The 26,776-nt window shown below is 37.2% G+C and overlaps 1 protein-coding gene across 1 annotated transcript in view; it reads left to right on the top strand.

Moving 5' to 3' along the window:
- The first annotated feature begins 243 nt into the window (after positions 1-243).
- LOC150108781 (protein-lysine N-trimethyltransferase SMYD5-like) overlaps positions 244-26,776 on the top strand; it is a 397,190-nt gene continuing 370,657 nt past the window's right edge. The window contains exon 1 of the mRNA XM_090414210.1: positions 244-300. Coding sequence (XP_090270336.1) covers positions 244-300 — 57 coding nt within the window. The remainder of the gene's footprint in view (positions 301-26,776) is intronic.

The following is a 26,776-nucleotide window of genomic DNA, read 5'->3' as shown; positions in this document are numbered from 1 at the left end:
TTTTCGTTATCTGTTAATGTACAGATGGAGGAAAAGAGGAATTAAAGAATTGAAAATATTATTTTTATGTTAATATTGAATGTCTACGTATAATCACAACTACAAAGGGGGAAAAAAGCATGAAAGTGGCTGTTGATTGATTTTAGATTTTAGCTTTTCGCTTAAGCTGAGCTCGAAACACATAAAGACAAAATAAGTTCAATATCTACCGACAGATGGCAGACTGTTTTGTTTTTAAGTGAAATGGCGTTCCACGCCGATTCGCCTGGCGTGGAAGTTCGTGAAATCGGTGGTGTAAAGGTAATTATTTGCTTTTTGAGTTGTTAAAAGAAATGTATATATCAGATAAAATATGTGTACAGATTTATAGTTGTATTTTAACGCAAAATATGTTATATCGCTGGATATTAATTTCGCTTCATGTTTTTTTCATTTTTTTTTTTTTTTAATTGAAGATGGAAGTAACATCACGTACTCATTCATCTGTATCTTTTCGTTTTTCCATTGGATGTTCACTGGCGGGAGTGAGGCATTATAACCTTCAATTTAACATTGTCTGACCTCTTTTGTACAATTATATTGGCCATCAGTTATTGGATTATTAAAAGTGGTGTGCTAATGTTTTTGTAAAAAGAGGCTAGCATCCTCCTATAATCTTTCATTGAAGACGTTGTATAAATTTGTATTCGAGTGTGAATTAACTCCGGAAAAACATCAGTGCATTTTTCCTGTAAAGATGGATTTTCCTAGGTTTACGGATAAATAACTTGATATTTATTTAGACAAAGACAAACAAAAAAATAAATAAAAAAGAACTGGAAGTGTGTGCACATCCAGTTCTTTCATATATATATTGCCAGCAAAGGTTGGTCGATTGGTAGAGCCTCTGCTACTAATGGCTCCCGCAAAAAGTTAAACAAGTTTGAGCGCGGTTAGTGGTTGGGAGGGGTTAGATCGTTCGATGCTGTTGGCACACTCTCCCTCATTGAGTCTTTGGACTCCCTGGAGGTGTCACATAATAATAATAATATATATATATATATTAACAATTTCAATTTGCAGAACTAGATTTAAACTTTTTATTACCATTACTCAAACCCTCTCAGAAAGTTCTACAGGCCAAACATCTTTTAAAGAAAGGATGAATGCCTTCTGAATCTTATATTGTAATTCTTGCTTTTCATGAGAGCCATTTCATGCAGCTTTTTCAGTCACTGCCATGTCTTTCACCAGATTATTCTTTTAATGTTGCACAAACACACAGGTGTCATCATTGTACCAGAAAATGTCACTGCATCAGTTATATTTTCAACCCATTGAGTAATATTTGCAAGCACATTGTGCTTATTATCCCACCCAATAGTGATATAATAAGCAGAATCTTTAACTCTCTTCCCCCCCCCCCCCCAGTAGCAAAGGTTAGTTCTGGGAAACACTATGAATAGGCCTTTGTTTATTCAAAAGTTAGGGCTATCCACAACTCGCCTCTCAGTACTGTAACCAGGCAGGTGCGATGGGTGCACAGCAGGCACAGGGCCTAGAACGAAGGAGGGGGCCTGAAACGGGTATCCATAAAATAACCAGTATCGTATTTTCAATTTCATATTTTTAATTTTGCTACTATGGGGGCCAATTATTTAACGTTTTTGACTAAAATTAAAAATTAATGTATCTTTTTCTATCGTATTTGTTTTTTATTTTTTTTACAAAAAAAGTGTGGCCAAAAATAAAATCTTGCACAAGGCCCATGAAAAGCTAGTTACTGCACTGTCGACACTCATCAAATTATGACAGTAATCATATCTAGAACACTGAGTCCATGAACTATGGAAACCGGGGAAAATACTATGTCCCAGTATTATAATCTGTTCATTAATGAAGGATATCAGAAATTTTGTTTTCAGTAGCATTATTTTGCCATAAATTTATTATACAGGAATAAATGGATGTTCTAATTATGAATTTTGAAATCTTACACACATAACAGCATAACCTGCTTTCTACTGCTGAGTTGCCATTATACTGACATAATGTGCACTTGTTAGCTAAGACTGGAATTATATCGATCTCATAAATGCATTAGAAAGAGTTCTTACTTTCTTAACTTTAACTAAGCTCTTTCAGGCAGTTATTATTTACTTAGTTGTCATTATTTATTTATTTATTTTATTTTTTTATTTTTTATTTTGTAAGAAATATTTCAAAGGTAGTGATCATTCTAGTAACACTTCATTATAGTTGATAGGGAATTATATTTTGCCTTTTGTAACCATTTGGAAGTGGCGTTAGACCATTATTTTGATTCTGTTGGCTGACCAGAGAAACTTTTACTAGGTCTTTCTTTGAGCATTTCCTGTGTTAGCCAATCTTTGACATAGGCAGGTAGTTTTCTTTCAAGAAATTCAGTTTTTTTCACCTCAAAAATAAAAAAAATTAGCCATATAACTTCCTCTCCTTCAAATAAAATATATACCTTTTAGGATCACAGGATAGCAGCACTTGTCATAACATTATTACAAGTGATAGCCTTGATTCATTAATAGTTTGAGCTAACTCTTAGTGATAAGGGTGGAGACTGGCTGCCTATTGATCTTCAAAATGTTTGAACAAAAGGGACTCCTCCTACTTCTGTTGCAAATAAATGATGTTATATGATGTAGAGGAAGAATTATATTTTCACTTTTAATCCCTGTTCTGTCACAGACATATGCCAGCACAAGTTTTATCAATAAACTTATTTTCATCCTATTATTATTTCCTGACTGCCATGGAATCACAGGACCTCATTGAAGGAGGTCAACACTAGAAAACACAGTCTATCATACCACTCCTTAAAATCATCAACAATCAGCATGTTCACCACCCTCTCAGGCAATGCATTCCATGCTCCTACCACTCTCCATACAAAAAATTTACATATTAACCTTTAACCATCGCCTCCTTTTGCAACTTCCATAGATAGCCTCTTGTCCTTGTTACTTTCCCTCGTTCTACTGTATGTAAAATCTCCTGAGTGTTAATACAATAATAACCCTTCAACAGCTTAAATATCTCTATGATATCAGCAAATTCTGCAGTCCACATGCCCTCATTCTATCCTCCTAATCCATGTTGGTACAGTCCTTACATCATTTTTGTTGTCTGTGTACTCTCAACAAGGTTACTTCATCTCCTTCAAAATTCTGGTAACCAGATCTGAGCACAGAATTCCAGATGTGGTCTGATCAAAGCTTTATACAATGGGACCAGTACATTTTTATCTCTTGTGGTCAGTATTTTGACCATGAGAGATAAAACTTCTTTCAGTATAACTCCACTTCTTCCAGATCAACTTCCAGAAGAAAGATAAACTTTTTCCACTATAATTCTACCAAGTGTGATGCATCCCAAATTTTAAAACCTTAGATTTATTTTACATTAAACAGACATACCCATGCCTTTGTCCACCTTTCCAGCTTCTTCAAATCCTCTTGAAGAGCCATAACATCAGTGCTATTACTATAAGCTTTACATCATCCGAAAAGTAGTCCTGTAACAATATCATTGACAAAGATTGAACAGCAATGGCCCCAGGACTGAACCCTGCAGAACTCCACTTGTAATCTGAGTACTTCCTGATACTGCTTTGCCATATACAACTTTCTGATATTATTATTATTATTATTATTATTATTAAAACAAGACCTCATGGAGTCAAAGACTCACCTAGGAGGTCCTTTTATCTCACACACATCTCATCATACCGGGTCTTAAACACATTCAAACTCCTTGCAGACACCACACTCTCAGGCAAGGCATTCCAATCATTCACAACTCTGCACGAAAAAAACCTGCCTCTCACTCCCCTACTCACACCCTCTTTATACAGTTTCCAGGTATGACCTCTGGTTCTCCCCTGATCTCCCACTATTCTATGTAGAACTTCTCCACCATTGATCCTATAACAACCCCTCACCAACTTGTAGGTCTCTATCATATCTCCCCTCTTCCTTCTCTCCACTAGACTCTGCAAATTACATCTTTTCAATCTTTCCTCATACTCGACATTCCAGAGGTCAGAAACTACCTTAGTCAGTCGCCTTTGCACCCTTTCCAACATCTCTTCATCCTTCTGAAAACCAGGTGACCAAATCTGGGCACAATAGTCCATGTGTGGCCTAATCAAAGTCTTATACAATGGAACAAGAATCTCCCTACTTCTACACGTCAGTGTCTTCCTCATCATTCCCAGAAGTCTTTGTGTTGTCTTCACAATTTTGGCGATGTGTCCCCTAAATTTATACTCTGGTTTATAAATTTATATTTATAGATTTATAAATATATCTACCAGAGAGTCAATCCAATCCACTAATCTGATATCCACACCCATATGATGCAAATTAAAAATTCAAATTGTCATGTTGCACCTTGTCAATGCCTTTGAAAAATCCCCCCCCCCCCAAAAAAAATAACAGTGTGTTACTTACCTCCGTCCACTGCTCTTGTTACTCTATTGTAAAAGGTAATTAGATTACTAAAACAGTTGCACAATTTAGTAAATCCATGCTTGCATGCATAAATATTTCCCTCATCTGCCCAATTCTGTATGTGAGTTGTTACCATTTTCTCTAAAATCTTAATAACTACAGAAGAAATACAAACAGGCCTTTAGTTTGATATCTCCATTCTGCCACCACCCTTGTGCACTGGTACTATCTTACCCTCATTCTTCCACTCTCTAGGAACCTTTCCCATTGCAAGACTTTCATTAAACAGCCAAATTAATGACACAGTGTAGTTCCATAGCACATTTCGTTAAAACACGTGGTGAAATTCCATCTTGACTCCTGCCTTATTGACATTTAGTGTACTTAGTATTCAGAATACATCCTCTTCATTCACTTGGGATTCTCCTTGGATTGCAGTGCCAGTCTCCTCTCATATTCTAACTTTCTCCTCCTGTCTCTTTATGTCTTCCATAATCTTTTTTTCTTCTGCAATTCCAGTTTTCCTTTTAACATCCATGTGACTCCAAATTGTTTTATCTTTTTCACTTGAAGTATACATTCTGTCATTGCTGTCAGCAGTTTTTTTAATTAAGTATCTGCTCCGCATTAACATCCCTTCTTCCTTTAAATTCTTCCATCCACTGTACTGCTCGAAGCTGGTTTCTAAGTCTATGATAGTCACCTGCCTTACAATTCCACATAACTTCTTTATGCTTTGATACCTCCCCATGCCTATTCATCCTCCAAGTCAGAACTACATGGTCACTCTCACCAACAGGGAGCAAGTATGTCATCTCAGTCACTGACCAAATCCAGAATTCTCGATCCTTGTGTTCTCTCCACCATATGCTGCCTATGACAATTGTCCCTCAAGAAATCCAAAAATTCTGTTCCATTATTATTGCGTGCTGTCTCCTTTGTCCAGTTTATATCACTATAATTGAAGTCCCCCATAACAATTATTTGCTTTATGGCTGGCAAACCAATTTGCCATCCCCATCTATATTCCCTGGTCTGTAGCAACATCCCACTAAATATCTTTTCCTAAAAAACATCCATTTCACACCATATACTCTCAAAGCCATTAGTGTTATTTCCCCTGAGATTCTCCACTTTGAGAGTGCACAATTCATCTCTTATCATGAGTCACACTCCACCTCCTTGTTTACATTCTGTATCCTGTGAAATAGAATACATTCTGTATTCTATTTCCTGTTAGAACATCTTCCTCAGTTTACCAATTTTTACAGATACAACAACCTTTGGAGAGTCAATCAATGTCACAATGTCACTCATTTCCTTTATTCCTAATGCCCCTAGCATTTGTATACAGAAAAACCAGTGTAATCTTTAAAGGTACCTGTGGCATGACTATAAATAATACATTGCACGATAACCACAGTAATCAACTTTAATGAAATGAAAGTACAGATATTTCTTACTGAAAATAACATTGCATCATCACTGTGTAGAAACAAGCCATCAAAGGAACCGGATTACAAAGTACATACAGCATTTGGTGGTTTACCAATTAAAAACTGTTACCGCATGCTAGAAATTAATATTAATAAATAATATTATTAAAAATATTATTAATAACTATTTTTGATGGTTACATAAGATAAGAATCCCCCAAACTTTTGGGACAGAGAGACAATTATTCCAATTCAGATTTGGCCAATGTAAAATGGCTTTGCAACTTTCTTTGAAAACGTGTTCATATTTAAACCTGCATCTGTGGAGAAGATGAGCTTTATCCCACTGGATATTGTGTTTAGTGTCATTACTATGTTGTGCCAGACCAGACTTTTGAGGTTTCATGTATTTGATATATTGATGTTCATTAATTCTTTTTTCTACAGAATGGCCTGTTTGTCCAAAGTATATTAGATTACATTCACACAGTATCTGGTAAATGCCAGCTAATGATAGAGGTACCAGTTTGTCTTTTGTAGATGGCAACAAATGAGAAATTTTGATGATCGGAAAATATGTGGGAATGAGATGATACTTCTTCAGAATTCTACCAATCGGTTTCAAGATGCCAGAAATATAAGGGATTGGAACCATGGGAACCCTGCTCTCTGTTGAAGAATCTTGAGGTGTTGGAACATAGGAGTCAATTATCTGCTGGATTTGATTAACGTTGTAACCATTAAATTCCATTAATGTTTTGATAGTGAGAAGTTCTTGTTGTAAGCTTGAGGAAGAGGAGCGCACCTTGTTTGCTCTATTAATTAACGACTTGATAACACCAATTTTTTGAGAGGTGTGATGAGCAGGAAGAACTCGGAAGAACGTATCTGCCAGTAAAGGTAGGATTTCGATAAACACTGGTTGATAAATTACCGGAGTCTGTGCGTGTAAGACAGATGTCCAAGAATGGTAAACTACCAGCTTTTTCTTTTCCCATGGTGAACTGAATGCATGGGTGAAGGCTATTGATCTGTTGTAGCAAAATGGTAAGTTCATTTTCAGAATGAGGCCAAATAGCAAAGACATCATCAACATAATGAAACTAATGGGAGGGTTGGGGATGAATGGATGACAACAAAGTATCTTCCAAATGGTTCAAAAAATAGTTTGCCAAGGTGGAGACAGAGGGCTACCTATGGCAGTATCTTCAACTTGTCTGTAGATCTCATTTTTCCAGCTGAAATATCCTGATTGTATGACAAATTCAAAAATCTTTGCAATATCAGGAGGGTAATCATCATATAGTAACAGTGACAGATAATGGAATGTTGGTAAAGAGGGAAACAATGTCAAAGCTGACTAACAAATCCGACTCTTGTATTTGAATATCCTTGATTTTTCTCAAGAAAATGTGTGGAATTCTTGATGAATGATCTGGATTGTCCAGTATGGGCAGTTAATAAACGTGACAGAAATTTAGCAGTTCTACAGGTTAGAGAGTCGATACAATTCACGATGGGTCTTACTGGTAACCTTCTTTATGAATTTTTATGAAATATCTGTACTTTCATTTCATTAAAGTTACATACTGTGGTTATCGTGTAATTTATTATTTCTAGAAAAAGCCAGTGTATTGCTAGCATTCTTATAGCCACTATTATTCCCCTCATATTCCACCTGGCTCTGTAATAGTGTACACCCACCCACTTCATTTCTCAAGTCACTATCTCCATATGAGGCCATTCCACATTTGCAATTCTAGTTTCTCTGTTCTGACACACTCAGTTGCCCAGAAAACAAGTCTCTCCAAATGCCTAGGAAAGGTTCCTCACGTCCATGACGAGGAACCTTTCTGGTCTCTTTCAGCTAAAGGTGAGTTAGCTGGTCTCATATGGAGGTAGAGGGGTTTTTTCACCCAGAAACTCGGGTTTTTCATCCCTCAGAACAGGCAAACCGGCCCGTGAACACACACGGATCTACAGTCTTAAAATGCATATTTAATCCCCCTCATTAGGAGGACTAAACCTGCGCTAAGAGACAGTGGAGGAACAGGGGGGGGGAACCCCATACGAATAAATAAAAACTAACATCCATGACTCACACAGCTTGCAGTGTCTCTTTCCTTTTTCTCCCACTCTCTCTCCTCCCTCACACCTTTCTATCCCTTGATTCCACACACTCAATCTTTCTGCAATTGAAAAATTGAAAAGTTTCTGGGTGAAAAAACCCGAGGGGTTTTTCCACCCAGAAACTCAGATTTTTTCGTCCCTCAGAACAGGCAAACCGGCCTGTGACACACACACGGATCTACAGCTGAACCTATCCTAAGGGACAGTGGAGGAACAGATAAAAATTAACTTGTATGTTGTATGCTGATCAGCTTATGTCACATGAGTTGTCCTAATAATTCATGGTAGAACATAATTTTATTTTACTGAAGCTGGGGTTAAGTGGTCTCACATAAAAGTAGCTGGATTTTCATCCTACAAGCAAATCAACTAGAAAGAGATATCAGTGTAATATGCTGGCCTCATAACCCCATTCCATTTATTTGCTTCAAGACTTAAGTTGCCTCAAATGTGTTTTACCCCTTGCAGATGTGACTGTGTATATGGTCCCAACATATACTTTGAGTTAATTCTGTAGCTCGTTTTGAAGTTAAATAAATAAATTAAAAAAAATGGTCTTAAGACATCTTAATTTATTGCTAGACTTTGAATGGTTGAAGACAGTGGCGCACCCAGGGAGGGGGAAATGGGGCCCTGACCCCCCCCCCCCCAAAAAAAAAGAAAAAGGAAAAAACACTAGAAAATTTTCCAAAAATCTTTTCCTAATTAAAATTCTTTTTTTTTTTTTTAAATTTATATTGTGTCTTTTATTTCTATGCTACTTATGAATTAGCGGCCACATAAGGTGGAAATACGTATAGCTCTCGGGAATCACAGCTGCTGTTAACGTAAGGCGAACGAAGTAGTGCTCTTGAGGACCGAACGCTACTTCGTTTGCCAGAGCCGGGCCAAAGAAGATCATGCTTAGTCATAGTCGTATGCAATGTAGTATGCATTCTCAAATCGTCTACTCAACTCACCCCCCCCCCCCCCCCCCCCAAGATTAAATCTTTTAAGTGCTCGGGCCTCTCCAAGATTAAATCCTGAGTGCGCTACTGGTTGAAGAGATTCATATTTTTGAATAGTAGTATATATATCTTAGGACAACTTATGGTGAAGTCTGATACTTTCACTACACAAATATGAATTTGTGTGCTTTTTTGTATTTGTATTGGCTAGGTATACATTAAATAAAAGTAATAATGTGATTTCTTGATAATTATAATATACTACTCAACAAAGTGAGAAAACTTCTCCAATTTTCCCATTAATGAAAACATTATAAGCATCCTTAAATTAATGAGAATTTTATGCATTTGTCAGAATTTCATTAGTCACAGTACTAGCTTGGATGTGCATATACATCCATAATTACATGGATGTGAAGTCTCCATTGAAGTCAATATAACCTTTAGACATCATAGAAAAAATTATATGGATATAAACAGTATATTTTTGATATAGTTGCTCTGTGTGGCTGGTTGGGTGGTTAATGAGTAGCCTGGATGCTGTGCGAATATTGTCTCTGCTTTCCAGTCTTGTTGTGGATCCAAATAATTCCATGATGCAGATTTCATGCAAGTGTTTAGGTGATGATTTTTTCAAAGCACTGCAAGACCACCATCTCGTTTATTGGAGACCTGAAATGGCTTAAAGTTTGGTCTCAGAGTTTCCAGTGTATGTAATCCCTAGCTAATCCATGATATTAAATCACAGGGGTTCATGCTTATATTGTTACTTGTATTGATATTTTTAGGAAGGAGATAATAACATCGATGTTTTCCATTTGACCACATGGCTCTGGCACATTATTTTTAATACAGTGAGCTGCCGACATCATAGGATGTAACAGTTGTCTTTCCTTAGATACCTTAATTACATTCAATCCTGTTGAATCCTTAGCAGTTACAGCTCCCCCCCCCCTGCTGCACAAACTGGCAGATATATTACAATAGTCATACCACTGTCATCCCTCTCATCAGTATATTATGAAAACTTTGAACAGCAAATTTCATTTAGTCTGATAATGACTTCACCACTGAACTTAACCACATGCAACATAATACTTTTTTTAGCCAATGGCTACAGTCTCCACCAAATAAAATAGTTTAAAAATAAAGACATTTTATCCTCATTTTTATCCTCCAAATATAAACCACAGTAAATCCATTACCATTCCATGTATCCATGGCACTTCAAAAAATAGTGGCAAAAAATCCTGAAAAATAATTATAAACTGACTACCTTTTAGACTACACATAAATTAGTATTCCTTATCTTCTCTCCTAAAATACACTACAATCTCCATATTTCTCTAGTGTCTACCAAATACCCTGCTGCTGTAATCTGTCGTACCATGGCCAAACAAGGGACAACCAACATTAAACCTCTTTAAACCTAATGACAGATATCAAATAATACCACCACAATAACTCTCACTACTAGTAGACTATATCTGCTGTCACAGAATTCATTTGAAAATTGAAAAAGGACACATTGCTTCACAGAAGCAAATACCAGTACAAAATTTAAATGTCTTTGTCTTGGAAAACTAATCTCACTAAATTTGGACGTGTTAAATTGTCTCCCATCTGGAAAATACACATCCTCAGACCATCATTCCAGTGGATGTGTGTGCTCAGTGAAACATACTAGTTACTTCAGTTTCAGGAGTTGAGACCTTGCTTTGTTTCTTCGCTTTAGTTTAACCTCCATAATGCCTGCATGCCCTTATCTTTACATATGTGTTGTTCCCTGTAGATGCCAATTTGACTTTGGCAAGATGTAGACAATAGCAGTTATTTTAGCTATTATAACACCTTTTATTGGCATCTCCTTCCTAATTTTATTATTACATAACACCTCTAAGGATCTTGACGCATTATAGTAGGATCCACTACAACTCACTGTCTCCCTTACTCTTCCAACTACACAGCACAACTACCATCAACACATGCTACTATCTATTGCCCACCACCACCACTAATTGTATATTTTATCTGTAAATTGTGTGTTTTTTCATGGCCAATTTGCCTGTATGTGGGATGAAAAGTCTGATTGGCCAGGAAACCCTGCTATATCTTTGAGATCAGTTAACTCACTTTCAACTGAAAATGCCCATATAAAGATTCCTCTTTCACAACAAGAATCAAACTCAGGTCTTTTCCATTTGAAAGACACAATACTAAAAAGTACAATACTTTTAAGCCAATACTAATAAGCCAATTGGAAAGAGAACAGGGTAGATAGACCTCAAAAAAGGATATTAGATGGATAATGAGACCAGAACAGATCAATATGGTCTGTACCCGTAATTACTGTTATGATGATGATGATACTTTTATAAACTTTTGTGGATGAGATTCCCATTCCAAAAAAAAAAAAAAATCCATTCTCTTCATAGTCCTATCAGTAGCAGCAACTCCATTTGGTCAGATCTTGATCCATATCTCATCCAGTTCACAAGGGATGTTTAAAGGATAAATTATTCTCATATGGTGGTGACACAGTTCTTCAACTGATGACTGGTTTTGTAGGTGGCAAAGTTTTTTCTTCTCACAAGAGAAACTAGTTAGAAGAATACATATTAACAGATACAGTACATAAGCCTCATAGCCTTAGTGCTCAGGCTATAACTCTAAAATACCAAACTCCAATCTCCTCCTGGAATGTCAAGCTTTCATCTTTCATGATGCTCTAGCTAGCCTAGCGCATACAATTTACAGACATAAAGACACTTACTCACTCATATCTGAATTTGCACACAGCCTTAACAACCATCCAACCAATCAAGCTGTCCTAATTGGCTGAGTGCATGGTGTTTCTGCTCTTAAAGCAGGGTATTCAAATTCCTGTGCAGGATGAATGTTTGTGAATGAATTTAGGAGTCAGATGAATTTTGTCCATAGTGTGAGACTACCATCCTATTTATTAGTATCATGTATGGTCTGCAAAGGAAGACCCTTGGATTATCTTGCTCTTAGCCCACTTGTGTAATATTATACTAATGTATGATAGATGATCTTTTGGGTGGGGAGGGGGGGGATTCTCATAAAAAAAACAAAAACAAAACTATTCTTCTGTAACTTTTGGAAAATACATCTACGACCTGCTTTCTACAGAATGGCCCATAAGTCAGAACATGCCATAGAAAGGGCCTCCTTTGTGAATCTACTGCATAAGTGTTTTAACATTACCAAATTTTTTTGTTTATGAAAATGCCTTCCATTTTCAGTTTCACAAAAATGGGTCCTTTCTACAGAATATTCCATGACTTATGGCAACCCTGTATAAATGCTAAACACTTATAAATATCATTCCATCTATCATATTCAGAAAATTTTTCATAAAAATGAACATGCATTCTCTAGCTATAAATCCTAATACAGTTTTAAGTATAATGGACGATTCATTGTTGAATGTCCATCTTATGGATAGTGTTTATTACTATTCCAGCATCCTGTAATCTGTTTGTTTAGGTGCATGCAACTAAATTTTTTAAATTTTTTAAATTTTTTTATTAGTGTCTTCTCCCTACATAGAGACACATTAAAGCTTGAATGAAGCTATTTCATTGTCATTCATTTCTTGGACATAAAAAACAAGAGAATAAGGAGTAGGTTTTTTAACATGGTGGCATGGGAATGGAATGTGCTACCAGAGCATATAAGTGTTAAGTTTTAATACCAGACCCACATTCAAAAGTTTGCAAAACGTAGAGCACTTCTGTGCTGTGTGTGCACAAGAGATTAAAAAGCAGTGGCAGCCCGTGAAGTTTTAAGTGGGAGTGCTGCCTGTACAAAATAATTTAAAAAAAATTCTTTTTTTCCTAATCAGTAACCAGTTTATTAATAAATAAATTTACAGATTTATTTATTAATAAATTGGTTACTAATTAGGAAAAAAAATAATTTTTTAAAAATTATTTTGTATAGGCAGCACCCCCATTTAAAACTTCACAGGCCACCACTGGTAAAAAGAAAGAAGGAATCTGCTCACTTTCTTTAGCAGCTAATAAAGATTATAGTCACTATTACAAAGAACAGAGGTAGAGGAAATGAAAAATTAGTTTTTTTTTTTTTTTTTTTTTTTTTTTGTTGCTGGTTTTGTTTTGTTTTTTGAATTATATTTGTAACATCTATGGCTGTGAGGCCTGTGTATTATGTCTGGCCCATTTCCCTGTTTTCCAGAATTTTCTCTCCTAAAAACCAGAGTTTCTGGGAGGGTGAGACTTCTATATGAGTACAGGTAACGTCCCTTCATTTGAAAAGTGCTTTTAAAGCACCTTCAACTGAATGAAAGTTCCTAAGGAGTGGAAGGAAGGCAAGATTGTGCCACTTTATAAAGGAGGTGATAGAACTCAAGCATCAAACTAAAGGCCTACCTGTGTATCAGGTGTTGTGGTTAAGTTGTTGGAGAAGCTTGTGAGAACTAGGTTCCAAAATTGGATTGACAACAATGGTACAGTTGGATTGACAACACTGGACTTTGATGGACAGCATGGATTTGCTAAAGAGAGGTCATGTTTTGGTAATCTACTTACTTATTACAATAAGGTGACTGCTTCCTTGGACAGAGGAGAACGATACACAGTAATATACTTAGATTTCACAAAGGCTTTTGATAGATTACCCCATGATAAGTTGATAGTCAAACTAGAGCAGATGGGGTTAGATATAAGATTAGTGCATTGGATTGGAGACTGGCTATTTGATAGGCATCAACAAGTTGTGTATGGGGGAGTGATATCCAGGAAAAGGAAAGTCACTAGTGGTGTGCCTCAGGGGTCTGTTTTAGGGCCATTACTGTTTAACTTGTTTATTAATGATATTGATGAAGATTTGGATGGAGATATTCAGTTGTTTGCAGATGATGCAAAGTTGGGGCGAACAATGAAGAGTAGAGAAGATGTTGTGGCCTTACAAGAAGACTTGAATAAATTGAGTGATTGGGAATGGGGATGATTCGCTAACTTCTACATGGAAACCTTTGAGCAAAGGGCTCTTGATTCTGCCACGCTAAGACCAACAGCCTGGCTCAGATACGTTGACGACGTGTTCGTGATCTGGCCGCACAGGCGACAAACGCTAAACACATTCCTTAGCCACCTAAACAAACAACACGAACGCATACAATTTACCATCGAAATCGAAAATCAAAATTCACTCCCGTTCCTAGACACACTAGTCACACGTCTTCCTTCAGGCAGTCTTTCTTTCACAGTCTACCGAAAACCGACACACACTGGCCAATACATACATGCGAATTCATACCATCACCCATCACAAAAATATGGAGTCATTAACACCCTTAAAAACAGAGCTACAACAATTTGCTCTAACCAGCAAGCCCTGAAACAAGAACTAAAAATCATCAGCGACACATTCATAAATAATGGCTATAACAAAAATACTATTAATAAAATACTCCAGTCTGCGCGGTTAGCCTAGTGGCTATGCGTTTCGCAACCATATGCCTGGGAAAGGAGTGTCCTAGGTTCGATTCCCATCGGTGATGTGAGGAGCTGAAGGATCTTCCTCAGCCATAGCCAAGTTAGCCAGTCTTGGGCGTGGACAGCAGGGTTTTTTCCCCAGTTTATTCTGGGGTTTTTCATCCCACAAAGCAAGCAAACTGGCCTTGAGAACTCAAAACTACAGGCCATAGGATACACCGGGGCATAAGGCTGACCACCTTATCCTGTAAACGGAGTGAGGTCCGATGATCAATGGACCCTCGACACCGCAAGGTAAAAGAGGGTATAAGGAAGATGAGATGAGATAAAATACTCCATAAAACAACAACAAAAACTAATCTAGATTACAGTAAAACCATAGCCATCCCATACATTAAAGGGTTATCAGAAAAAATCAATAGAATCCTACAACATTATAACCTCAATGCCACCTTTAAACACCCACTAAACTTAAAACTATATTCAACTCCTCTAAGGATCCTCTCCTCCCATTAGCACATCCTGGAGTCTATAGCATCCGCTGCACCTGTAACTTACTGTACATTAGTGAAACAGGACGGACAATCCCTATATGCCAGAAAGAACACATTAAATATAACCATTATGGTGAAGCAGGCCTCTCAGACCACGCGCTCAACACCTTACACCAAATCAACTGGAAAAGCACCCGCTCTTTACACCACACAAAAACCTGGTATGAAAGGAAATTCAAGGAAGCCTGCGAAATCTTGATAAACCATCCAAATATCAATAACAAAGAAGGCATGAAAATTCCAAGGATCTGGATGGCACACATTCAGCCTACCTGATATATAAGATCCAGCATAAGTCAGGACTCTAGCCAATCTACAACTATTATTAGAAGCCATTCCATACCAACTGGCTGGAATGTACAGGTATAACATGTTGTTATTATATGTATATAGATAGTTACTTGTTGTTGCGCCCAATGTATTTCTACAACCAACAGATAACACTAATAATAGGACTCTAGCATTGATGTATAATTCTTTTATATTTTATTTTTATTTTATTTATATATATATATATATATATATATATATATATATATTTTTTTTTTTTTTTTTATAATTATTATTATTTTTTTATTTCACCAGAGGTCAGGCCAACAATTGTTGTAGCGGTTGGTCAGTATCTTTAACAAACCAGTTTGATTGTAGTGTAGCTTGTTTTCTGTGTATAGTTGTATGCTCCAGAAGATGACCTTGACATAAAGGTCGAAACGTCGAATTGTAGATTTTAGTTATATTAAACTAAAGTTTTCATTCAAACATGGTAGTTGTCTCCATAATTTTCAAAAATGCATTCGGATCACCGTGCAAGCCTAAAAGAAAGGATTGAAAAATGTAAGGTTTTAAAATTTGGAAAACAAAGATGGGATGCAGAATTTATGCTTGGTGAGGATATATTGTCGGAGGTGGAAGAAATAAGAGATCTTTGGGTGATAGTGGATAAGGATCTGAAATTTAGGGGACACATTGCCCAAAATTGTGAAGACAACACAAAGGCTTCTGGGAATGATGCGGAGGACACTGACTTGTAGAAGTAGGGAGATTCTTGTTCCATTGTATAAGGCTTTGATTAGGCCACACATGGACTGTTGTGCCCAGATTTGGTCACCTGGTTTTCAGAAGGATGGGGAGATGTTGGAGAGGGTCCAGAGGTGACTGACTAAGGTAGTTTCTAACCTCTGGAATGTTGAGTATGAGGAAAGATTGAGAAGATGCAACTTGCAGAGTCTGGTGGACAGGAGGAAGAGGGGAGATATGATAGAGACCTACAAGTTAGTAAGGGGTTGTTATAGGATCAATGCTGGGGAGGTTCTACAGAAAATAGTGGGAGATCAGGGGAGAACCAGAGGTTATCCCTGGAAACTATAAAGAGGGAGTGAGAAGCAGGTTTTTTTTCATGCAGAGTTGTGAATGATTGAAATGCCTTGCCTGAGAGTATGGTGTCTGCAGAGAATTTGAATGTGTTTAAAGCACAGTATGATGAGCTGTGTGTATGATAAAAGGACCTCCCAGATGAGGCTTTTACTCCATGGGGGTCTTGGGTAATAATAATAAAGATTCTGCATCTCCTAGATAAGATTTGAACCGAAGTCTTGCTAACCAGAGGAGATAGGTTTGAAGCTGGTCAGTAAATTGATGTTGACCAGCAACTGCTCACCTGCTAACAGTTCTGGAAGAATGATGTTACCTGTTTCAACAGAACATTGTCCATGGAAATACCTGCATAAGAGACAAAAGGTAGAAACAGAACATCTGTAAAAGAGTTTGCAATGAATTTGTGTGTCATTAGTTAATTGTTTGCTCTCTTTTGCATATCAGTATTCTCAGAAAGGTTTTAGGTGCACCATCCTCTTTTGGAGGCTGAATCTTTTGCTGAAATATGCTTATGTCAAGAGAGGCTAGAGGTATAAGTTAGCCCAAGAAAGGAAATCCGATCTGTGTTGGACTAGATATTTTCCAGATGGAAAATGAATTGGGATCTTGCAGTCTTTCATGCAAAGTATAAGATAAAACTGTGTTTTGGTAGCATTGAAATTCAGAAGGTTATCCTTACTCTATACTTGAAGAATGGCAAATGAAGAATGGTCAGTTTTATCATTGATTATGGAAGATGATTACAGAGGAATTTCTATACTAAGTGTTCAAGGTAAAGAGTTATGCAAGCATATGGAAAAGAGGTTGAGAAAAATTGTGAAAGAGAAACTTGGAGAAGAACAAGCTGGGTTCAGGCCAAATAGAGGTTTTCATGATCAGATTTTCACTTTATAACAAACAATTAAGAAATTGTGGGAATATGACAGATCTGTACTTAAGTTTTATAGATCTAGAAAAGGCATACAACAAGGTTCCCAGAGAAATGCTTTTCAAAACATTGCAATTATATGGGGTAAATTGAACATTATATGGAGTAATGCATAGTCTGTATTTAAGTTGTAAGTCAGCATTTAGGATTGAAGGAAATACAGAAAGATCGTTTGATGTAAAATCAGATATAAGACAATGACATGCATTATCTCCACTCTTATTCATCATATATATATATATATATATATATGGGTTGCATTATGAAAGAATGTAGCATTAAACCTGATAATAGAATTGGAGATATCAAACTTTAGCTCTTTGTTTTGTGCAAATGATGTTGTACTCCTGAACAGATCTAGTGGAAGTCTCCAAGGTTCTCTAACTAAATTGCATAACAGCTGTAACAAATTTGGCATGAAAATCAGCAATAAAAAGACCAAAACTATGATAATAGGCAAGAACATAAAAAACTTCATCTGCATTCTAAATGGCGAACCTATAGAAAAATAAAATATATAACCTATTCTGTTGTCTATTTCCAAATTTAAACTAAATTTGGAAATAGACAACAGAATAGGCAATACTGTTGAATAAATTAATATGGAATAAGAGAGAAATTTTCCAAAACACTAAACTAGCAGCATACAAGAGAGTGCGAAAACCAATTTTAAGTTATGGATCTGAGAGTTGGGTTAGGAATAAAGCATTTGATCAAAGACTAGATACCACAGATATTATTATTAATATGTGGGCGCCTCTATGGAGTCCAAAGACTCATCGCAGGAGACCCAATCTGTCATACCTCTCCTTGAAAAGCACTCACAGTTGATGTTGGCAACTGATTCCAGTCATTCACCACTCTCCAAACAAAATGTCTAGTCCTCACACCCCTACTGACCACACCTTCCAGGGATGACCCCTTGTTCTGGTCCCTCTATCCAAGTGCTGAAACATTTCCCCTTGCATCTATCCTATAAAACCTTTAAGCACCTTAAATGTTTCTATCCTATCTCCTCTTTTTCTCCTATCAACCAACTTCTGCAATCTACACACTTTCAATATATCCTCATAGGAAACATTCCACAGGCCACTTACCATCTTGGTAACTCGCCTCTGAATCCTCTCCACTGTTTCCTCATCCCAAAGAAACCGGACTTGAGCATGAGTTTGGTCCCCTCAACCCCAGGGGACCAGACTTGAGCACAGTAATTCAGATGTGGGCGTATTAAGGCCTTATAAAGAGAAATGACAACTTCCTTATCTCTACTTGTTAATGTGTTCTTCAATAGTCAAGTAATCTTATTGGCAACCTTAGCAATATGTCCTCTAAACTTTAATTCTCTGTGTACAACTGCCCCTAAATATCCAGCTTCATCTGTTTCCTGGAGTACAGTGCCATCAATGTGATACACAGCTTGTAATCTATTTATCCCAAAATGCATAACTGTACATTTTTCCACATTAAACTGAACACCCATTAACTTTTGCCCATACTAACAGCCTATTTAAATCGTCTTGCAAGCTCTCCACAGTGCCTTGATTAACTATCTCTACCTAATTTTGCATCATCAGCAAACAACTGAACATTTCCTTTCAGGTTATTTCTTATATTATTTATGTACAAATTAAAGAGCAATGGTCCCTGCACTGAACACCACTGACACACCACTAGTCACTTGTTTTTGCCCTCCATATACCACTTTTTGATATCTGTCCAGCAGCCACCCTCTTATCCACTTAACCATTGTCATATTCATCCCCATTTGTTCTAATTTGCATAACAGAATTCCATGTATTCTGTCAAATGCCTTTGAAAAATCCAGCAAAGTCATCATGTAGCCATTTCCTTTATACAAAACATTTGGCAGTGGTGGGATTTGAACCCATGCCTCATTGAGACCGGTTCCTAAAACCAGTCTCAGAAATCTCAGTTTCTCAGACGGATGAAAGTTACACTCAACAGTTTTGGCATGAGACCAGAAGGTATGACTGCTGGTGGCATAAGCAATGAGTTTTCTACATTTCTCCTTGTTGAATTAATGCACTTTTATAAGGTTTACAAGTATTGTTTGGCAACTGTTGTAGCTGTGAAGGAAGCTGGTGTTCAGTCTCAAGCCATTTGGTTGACTGTTTGCTTTTCTTGGACTATCCTGGCACACTTCTTGGAGAACCATGGTTTAGATATGGGGGGAGAAATTTGAACAGAGTGAGGAATGAAAGCTTTATTCCAACATGGATTATTTTTGTAATATGAGGACAAGTATCTGAATCTGATGAATGAAAATGGTAGCATGACCATGGAAAGGAGGAGTAAAAGTCTTGCAAGACCTCCCACTTCGCACTGTTGTAATGCCAGAGTAATCAGCATTATGAATTTAGGAAGGAATGTTCCACCAGAGATGAAACTTAGATGAGATTGTGATTTGAATGACCAAGAGTAACAGTCATCTGAACAGAGTAAATAAAGGAGAACTAGTTAACAAGAGATCTAGGGTGTTGGGTGAGTTAAGAGGATTGTTGGGAATTCTGATAGGGAGATGAATTAACTAGTTTGTTATTTCTTTCTCTCATGGTTACAGTTGTCAGTATTTATTGTGTAGAATTTCTGGAGACAAAAACACACATGTTGGAGCAATCACTTAAAATTCAGAAATATAACACTCACCTTTTTGACCTCTATATTAAGGTCATCTTCAGGAATACATGTTGACAGTAAAAATTCTCTCTCTTTTCCAGTTTGGTCAGTGAAATTTGAAAAAGAGAGCCATCTACAATTGTGGACATTGAAATTACCAAGAACAATGACTTCACTGCTTGGAAATTTCGACTGACTGAAATCAAACTTTTAAGATAGGAAGTCAAAAGAGGTCAAAGTGGAAAGAAATCTTAAGCCCAAAGAGGTCAAAAAATTGAGATTCAAGATTAGACATCAGTTTGCAAGGGATATTAGAATGCACAAAGGTATGAGCACTTCCCTTATGGCAGAAGGAATCATACAGGATGTAATTTGGACAATTAAGATGAGCTGTGGTTGATGTAGCAGAAATTTGAGATTTAGTCAGAAATAAAACATCAAATATGGATGCCTGTTGTGTTGATGTTTATCATTTAAGTTATTGTTGATGATGCAGATAATTTCTGGTAAAGTCAATATAAAAGATTTTTTTGGTGAGATTTTTGAGTTTATTTTATTTTTTAATTTTTATTTATTTTTATTTTTTGAGGGAGGATTATTTTTTAGTTTAACTGCAGGGACACTAATTATTCAGGCTGTTTCATATTTTATGTTTCAAAATGTGAAGAGAAAATTACTCCTGGTGACTGTGTAATGGTTGCATACCATTACACAGCCTCCTTCCAGGCATGATTTGGCAGTGTAGATGGCAGCAAAATTATTATTATTATTACGGGTATCTCCATGGAGTCAGTAGACTCATTGTGGGAGACCCAAACTAGCAAAACAATATCTGTCATATCTCTTCTTGAATTAATTTACAGACAAAGAACTCACAACTAAGTCAGGCAATGAATTCCACTCATTCACCACTCTCCAGGCAAAAAACCTTGTTCCTGCACCCTTGTTAACCACACTCTTCTTTAATTTCCAGGGATGACCTCTTGTTCTTCCATCACTATCACACAGCTGAAACATTTCCCCTACATCAATCCTATAAAAACCTTTCAGTAATTTAAATGTTTCTATCATATCCCCTCTTCTCTGCCTATCAACCAACCTCTGCAATCCACAAGCTCACTATCAATGTAGTCTATCAACGTAGGGAGTATTTTTTACATCACTCACCAACTTAGTCACTCTTCTCTGAACCCTCTCCACAGCCTCTTCATCTCCTAGGAATCCAGGTGACCAGACCTGAGCACAGTAATCCAAATGCGGAAGTATCACCACTTTATAAAGGGGAATAATAACCTCTCTATCTCTGGTTGTCAGTATGTCCCTCAACAACCAAGTAATCCTATGTGCAATCTTGGATACCTTAGCAATGTGTTCCGTGAACCTCATCTCCCTATCCACCAACACCCCCAAGTCCCTAGCCTCATCAATCTCTTGGAGCACTGCTTCATCAATGTAGTACACAGCTGGTAATCTTTTAATCCCAAAATGCATAACTTTACACTTTTCCACATTAAACTGACATCCATTACCTTTTGCCCATTCTACCAGCTTATTTAAATCATCCTGCAAACTTTCAACATCATCTTGATTTTTTATTGCGCTACCCAACTTTGCATCATCATCATCAAACAACTGAATATCTCCCTTTAAGCCATTTCCTATATCATTTATATATCAATTAAACAACAATGGCCCAAGCACAGAGCCCTTAAGCACACCACTGGTCACCTGCCTCATCCTGGACTCGGCTCCTCCATACACCACCTTCTGGTATCTCTCCCTGACCATTCTCCTATCCATATCACCAATTTAGTATCCATTCCCATCTGCTCCCATTTGCGTAACAGTGTTCCATGGGGTATCCTGTCAAAAGCCTTAGCAAAATCCAGAAGTACCACTGTGTAGCCAGTTCCTTTGTCCAACTTAGATGTCATTCGATTATAAAAAGTTAATAGATTGCTAAGGCAGGATCTACCTTTAACAAAACCATGTTGGCCTCTATAGAGTATCATATCCTGATCCACCCATTCTTGAATTTTGTCTTTAACCAACTTTTCCAATACTTTTACCACTACTCCTGAGATGGTGATTGGTCTGTAATTAACTACCGCAGTTTTAGAGCCACCTTTATGCAAAGGAACCACTTTGCCTAACTTCCACTCCCTAGGGACCATACCAGAGTTCAAACTTAAGTTAAATATCCAAGTAAGAGGGGTTGACAATTCCTTTGCACATTCACGCAACACCCGAGCTGATATTCCATCTAAACCTACAGCAGTGTTTGCATTTAAATTTTACAATATATTAAATACCTCTGATTTCTTAACTTCAATTCTCACATTAGTTATTGCTACAGAGATATCCTCACTTGGGTGATAGACTTTTGAAAAGTGATCACTCAGTACTCGACTATTACATCTGATTTTGTCACCTGAATACCATCAGCACCCACTAAAGTTATCCTTCCAAAGTCATTCTTCCTTTTACTTGCCACATAGCGGAAGAACTCTTTGGGATAACCCTTGATCTCATTGGCTAAGGTCTTCTCATAATCTGATTTAGCTTTTCTTACTATGCTGTTAACCTTCCTAGCTTGAGCCTTGTACTACTCATGGGTGTACTGATCGCACATTTCTCATTCTTGTACATTCTCCATAACATTTTCTTTTTTTGCAGATCAAGCTTGATACTACTGCTCATCCATCTAACGCCCACCTTGTTTGTCTTCTTGACCATGGGGACACAATCTGATATTGTTTTCCTCAGATACCCACTGATTTTATCCCATGCACTGCTAACATCTTTCTCCTACAATATGTTCTGCCATGGGATGGCTGCTAGCTCACTCTGAAGCTTGCTATAATTGCCTAACCTGTAGTTCTGTATATACCCCTTCTTAACAGAAAAATCCACAGATTTTGCAACTTCCCAAGTCAATATCACATGATCGCTTTCACCAATTGGAGGTAACGAGGACACCTTACTTATGCATATTTGCCATAATTATTTTCCAGTTGATCAGGAAGCTTCTTAAAAATGTTAAGATCTAGTTTGGTCACATACCCTAACTGACAGCTGAGGCTGCAAAATTGCTTTTCTGATGTACTTTCGAAGATGGTGAAGGTACTGGATCTCTGTAGTATGTTTGGCATTCCCTCAATGGGTATCACTCATACTGCATGTAGAAGATTGAGATAGGGAACAGAAACCAGAACTCTTGATCTAGGAATCAAACATGGCAGCTACCACTTCAGCTCCCAATAAGCAGGTGGTGTTATTTCACCTGGCAATGAAAGTCATCTACCATCTGGTAGATCTAGTTGGCAATCACACCAACTAGGAAGATATCTCTTTGCAGCAGGAATACTGGGTGTTGCCATAACCAATTTTAGAGGAAACAGTCTACACCATGAGAAGGCTGGATTGACTTGACTTGACTGGGAGAGGCTGTATATTATGCATCACCAGCCCATAGTGGCCCATTAACCATGCTTAGATGTTTAATGAGATGTTAGAGGAATGCTTTCTTTGAAGAATGATAGTATTGTGGTGGTAGTGAAGTGAGGTAAAAACATGGATGAGATGTCATCGTTTCCTTTTTTCTTGAATTGTGACATTTGCTTTGGTCATCCTCTCACTGTTTGTATCAGTATTTCATCTCTTCTTTTTCTTTTAAAAGTATTTCTGTAAGCTTTTTTTTTTTTTTCCATTCTAGATTTTCAAATCTTGTTTACATTTATTTCTTGTTATCTCACCTATTTCAATCTTGCTTCGTATTATTGGACCTCCCAGATGAGTCTGACTCCATGAGGTCTTGGGGTAATAATAACAATAATTATGTAATTCTTCATTGAAGCTTTATAGGCATTACTGGGTTGCCTTATTGTTTCGTTCTATGTTAGCAATCAACACATTTAATCTACATTTGTAATTTTTGCAATATTCAAGAAATATGTAGAGAAGAGCTTTGGGAAGACTGTTGCTGGAAGGGAGTGAATAAAACGAATGAGTGCAGAGAATGAATCTCAGCAAGCAAGAAGTGATGGGGAGGGTGGTCACCTGGAAATGTATAAGCAAATTAGTCAAGCAAAGAGGAAAAGGGCAATCATTATGGTTGATTTTAATTATGGCAATATAGATTGGGATGACAAAATAGAAACTGAAGTAAGTAAAGAAAATGAGTTTCTTGAGTTTTTGAGAGAGCTTGGGGCAACTACCTCAGGCAGTATGTAACAGAGGACACACAGGGATTCAGGATCTTGGATTTGAGAGGATTGAGGATCTTGGATTTGATCACCTCATTAGAGGATGTTATTATAAATGAGTTGTCAAATGTCCCTCCAGTTGGTGAGAGTGACCATTCATTCTACCAACCATGCATCATGTGCAAAAACTTCTTATTGTTTTTGCTTGCTGCTTCCTTTTACAACTTCCAGGGATGACCCTTGTTCCTTTCCTACCTCTCATTTTACCATATAAAAAATTTCCTCAATGCCAATCCAGTAAATCTCTCTCAACAGCTGAAAAGTCTCAATCATATTCTCCTCCACATTTGTCTTCTATTCACTAAGCTCTGCAATTTTCATACCCTCAGTCTGTTGCCATAATCGTAACCAACATTTTACTGTCCTGATATCATTTTTGTTTTCCATCTCTGAATTTTTTCTCCATGTTACTTCATTTCCTTCCAATTCCAGTGACCAGATAGCAGCACAACAATCCAGGCGGATCTAATCAGGTCTTTTACACAATGGAAGCATTGTCCGTTTATCTCTGTTGATCAACATACTTCTCAATGTGGCCCATGAGGTTTGTTTAAATATGAGTAAGGAACATGGCATCATAACTGACACAGTAGTTGAAGATTGTGTGAATGTTCAGAAAGTGTGTAGAAGTGATAGTGAGGAAAAGAGTTTGACTATAAAGCAGGCAATAATGATGTTGAAAAACAGAATGCAATTAACAGTGAGATGGCAAGTGAGGTTGACAGTAAATGAGCTTATCTGACTGATGATAAGATAGTAAGAGTGAATAATAGCAAATAAATAAATAAATAATGCAAGATTTGAAAGCAGAGTTAGTAAAGATGAGGCAAGAGATGAAGTGGATGCAGAGTAAAATGAAGACAATTCTTGATATATATGGAAGAGTAAAGAAGATGGGAATGAATGATATTATTATGAAAAAGGTAATGAAAGACTCACAAGTGGTTGTATGAGGATTCAATTATTACAGGTGTGGTTAACAAGATGATGTACAAATTTGTTTTCAGAGAGGTAAAACGAATAGATCGATTAAGGCATTTGATATGAGTAGTAAGCGAGCAAATGAGTTGGTAGCGGCAGTAGGAAGAAATGACTTGACTGGGAACAAGAAGAATGTAAAATTGGATATCAGGAGGTTCTTGAGAAGGATAAAAGATAATAGTGTGTTATGAAAGGTTGTCAATGTGCTACCCAGATATGACAGTGATGAGATGAGGTGAAGAGCAAGGATATGTTAGTGGAAATGTGTGAAGAGAAAGGACAAATTGAATTGTATAAAGGTGATGGACTGCATTTGAATGATTTTGGTGAGTCATTTGGAGAGACTGCTGCTGAAAGGGAGATTAATGAATGTAGAGAATTATTATTAATATTAACATTTGACCTCCATGGAGTCATGGACTCATCATGAGTACACACTATTGCACACAATTTTATTTAGTGTACTTAAATGTTTTGTTTTGCTTGTAATTGTTTGTACTTTTTTTTAATTTATTTAATGGAATTTATTAATTGAATAATTAACGATTATGCTACTCAGCAGTAAGGAATGATTGTGGATTCAGCTGCAGTTGTAAGTGCCGTATCGCCAAGTCCTCCGCCATTTAAGAACTCGATTATAAGAAATATAATAAGGGACTTTGTGGCATGCAGTACTTGCGGCATGTGTGCGTCTCGAGAATTAGATATGTAGCTTGTTAAAGAGAGCGGAGAGCGTATGTGTGCAAAATGCAGGCAATGGGAGGAAATAAGTGTCGAATTATCAATATCCAACCTTGTTGCTACAGGAATGGGGAATGAATGTAGGAAGACAAGTAGCGTGATAGGAGAGAATGAAAAAAATATATGTATGAATGAGAAAAAATAATAGTTGATAGTGTGGAAGGCGTGAGCGACTTTCAAAGTTTAGGAGATGGTTTTGTTTGGGAGAGTGAATTTAGATTAAGAGTGACTGATCTGCAGAGGGAGATAGATGAGCTGAAAGAGGAGGTGGAATGTCTTGTGAATGAGAGCAGAAGTATGAAAGATAAGATTAGGAGAATGGAAGAGATAAATGCAAGCCGAATCAGAGTGGGGGAGAGAGAGAGAAATTTGGGAGTGTTAGAAGAGGAGAGAAAGGAAACAGAAGGGAGGGAATGAGTGAGAGGTATGTGGGTGCTAGAAGAGGAGAGAATGGAAACAGTAGAAGAGAGGGAATGAGAGAGAGGTATGGGAATGCTAGCAGACGAGAGGATGGAAACAGTAGGAGAGATGGAATGAGAGACAGATATGAAAGTGCTAGAAGAGGAGAGAATAGAAACAGTAGGAGAGATGGAATGAGAGAGAGAGATGGGAATGCTAGAAGACGAGAGGATGGAAACAGTAGGAGAGATGGAATGAGAGAGGGATATGGAAGTGCTAGAAGTGGAGAAAATGGAAACAGTAGGAGAGAGGGAATGAGAGAGATGTACGTGAGTGCTAGATGAGGGGAGAAAGGAAACAGTAGGAGAGAGAGGTATGGGAATGCTAGAAGAGAGAGAATAGCAGTAGAAGAGAGGGAATAAGAGAGACCTATGG

The sequence above is a fragment of the Typopeltis vanoorti genome, chromosome 2 (genome assembly GCF_054136105.1).
Source record: "Typopeltis vanoorti isolate ZY-2024b chromosome 2, IOZ_Tvanoo_1.0, whole genome shotgun sequence".
Taxonomy (NCBI): Eukaryota; Metazoa; Arthropoda; class Arachnida; order Uropygi; family Thelyphonidae; genus Typopeltis; species Typopeltis vanoorti.
This window is presented reverse-complemented; position numbering and strand designations above follow the sequence as displayed.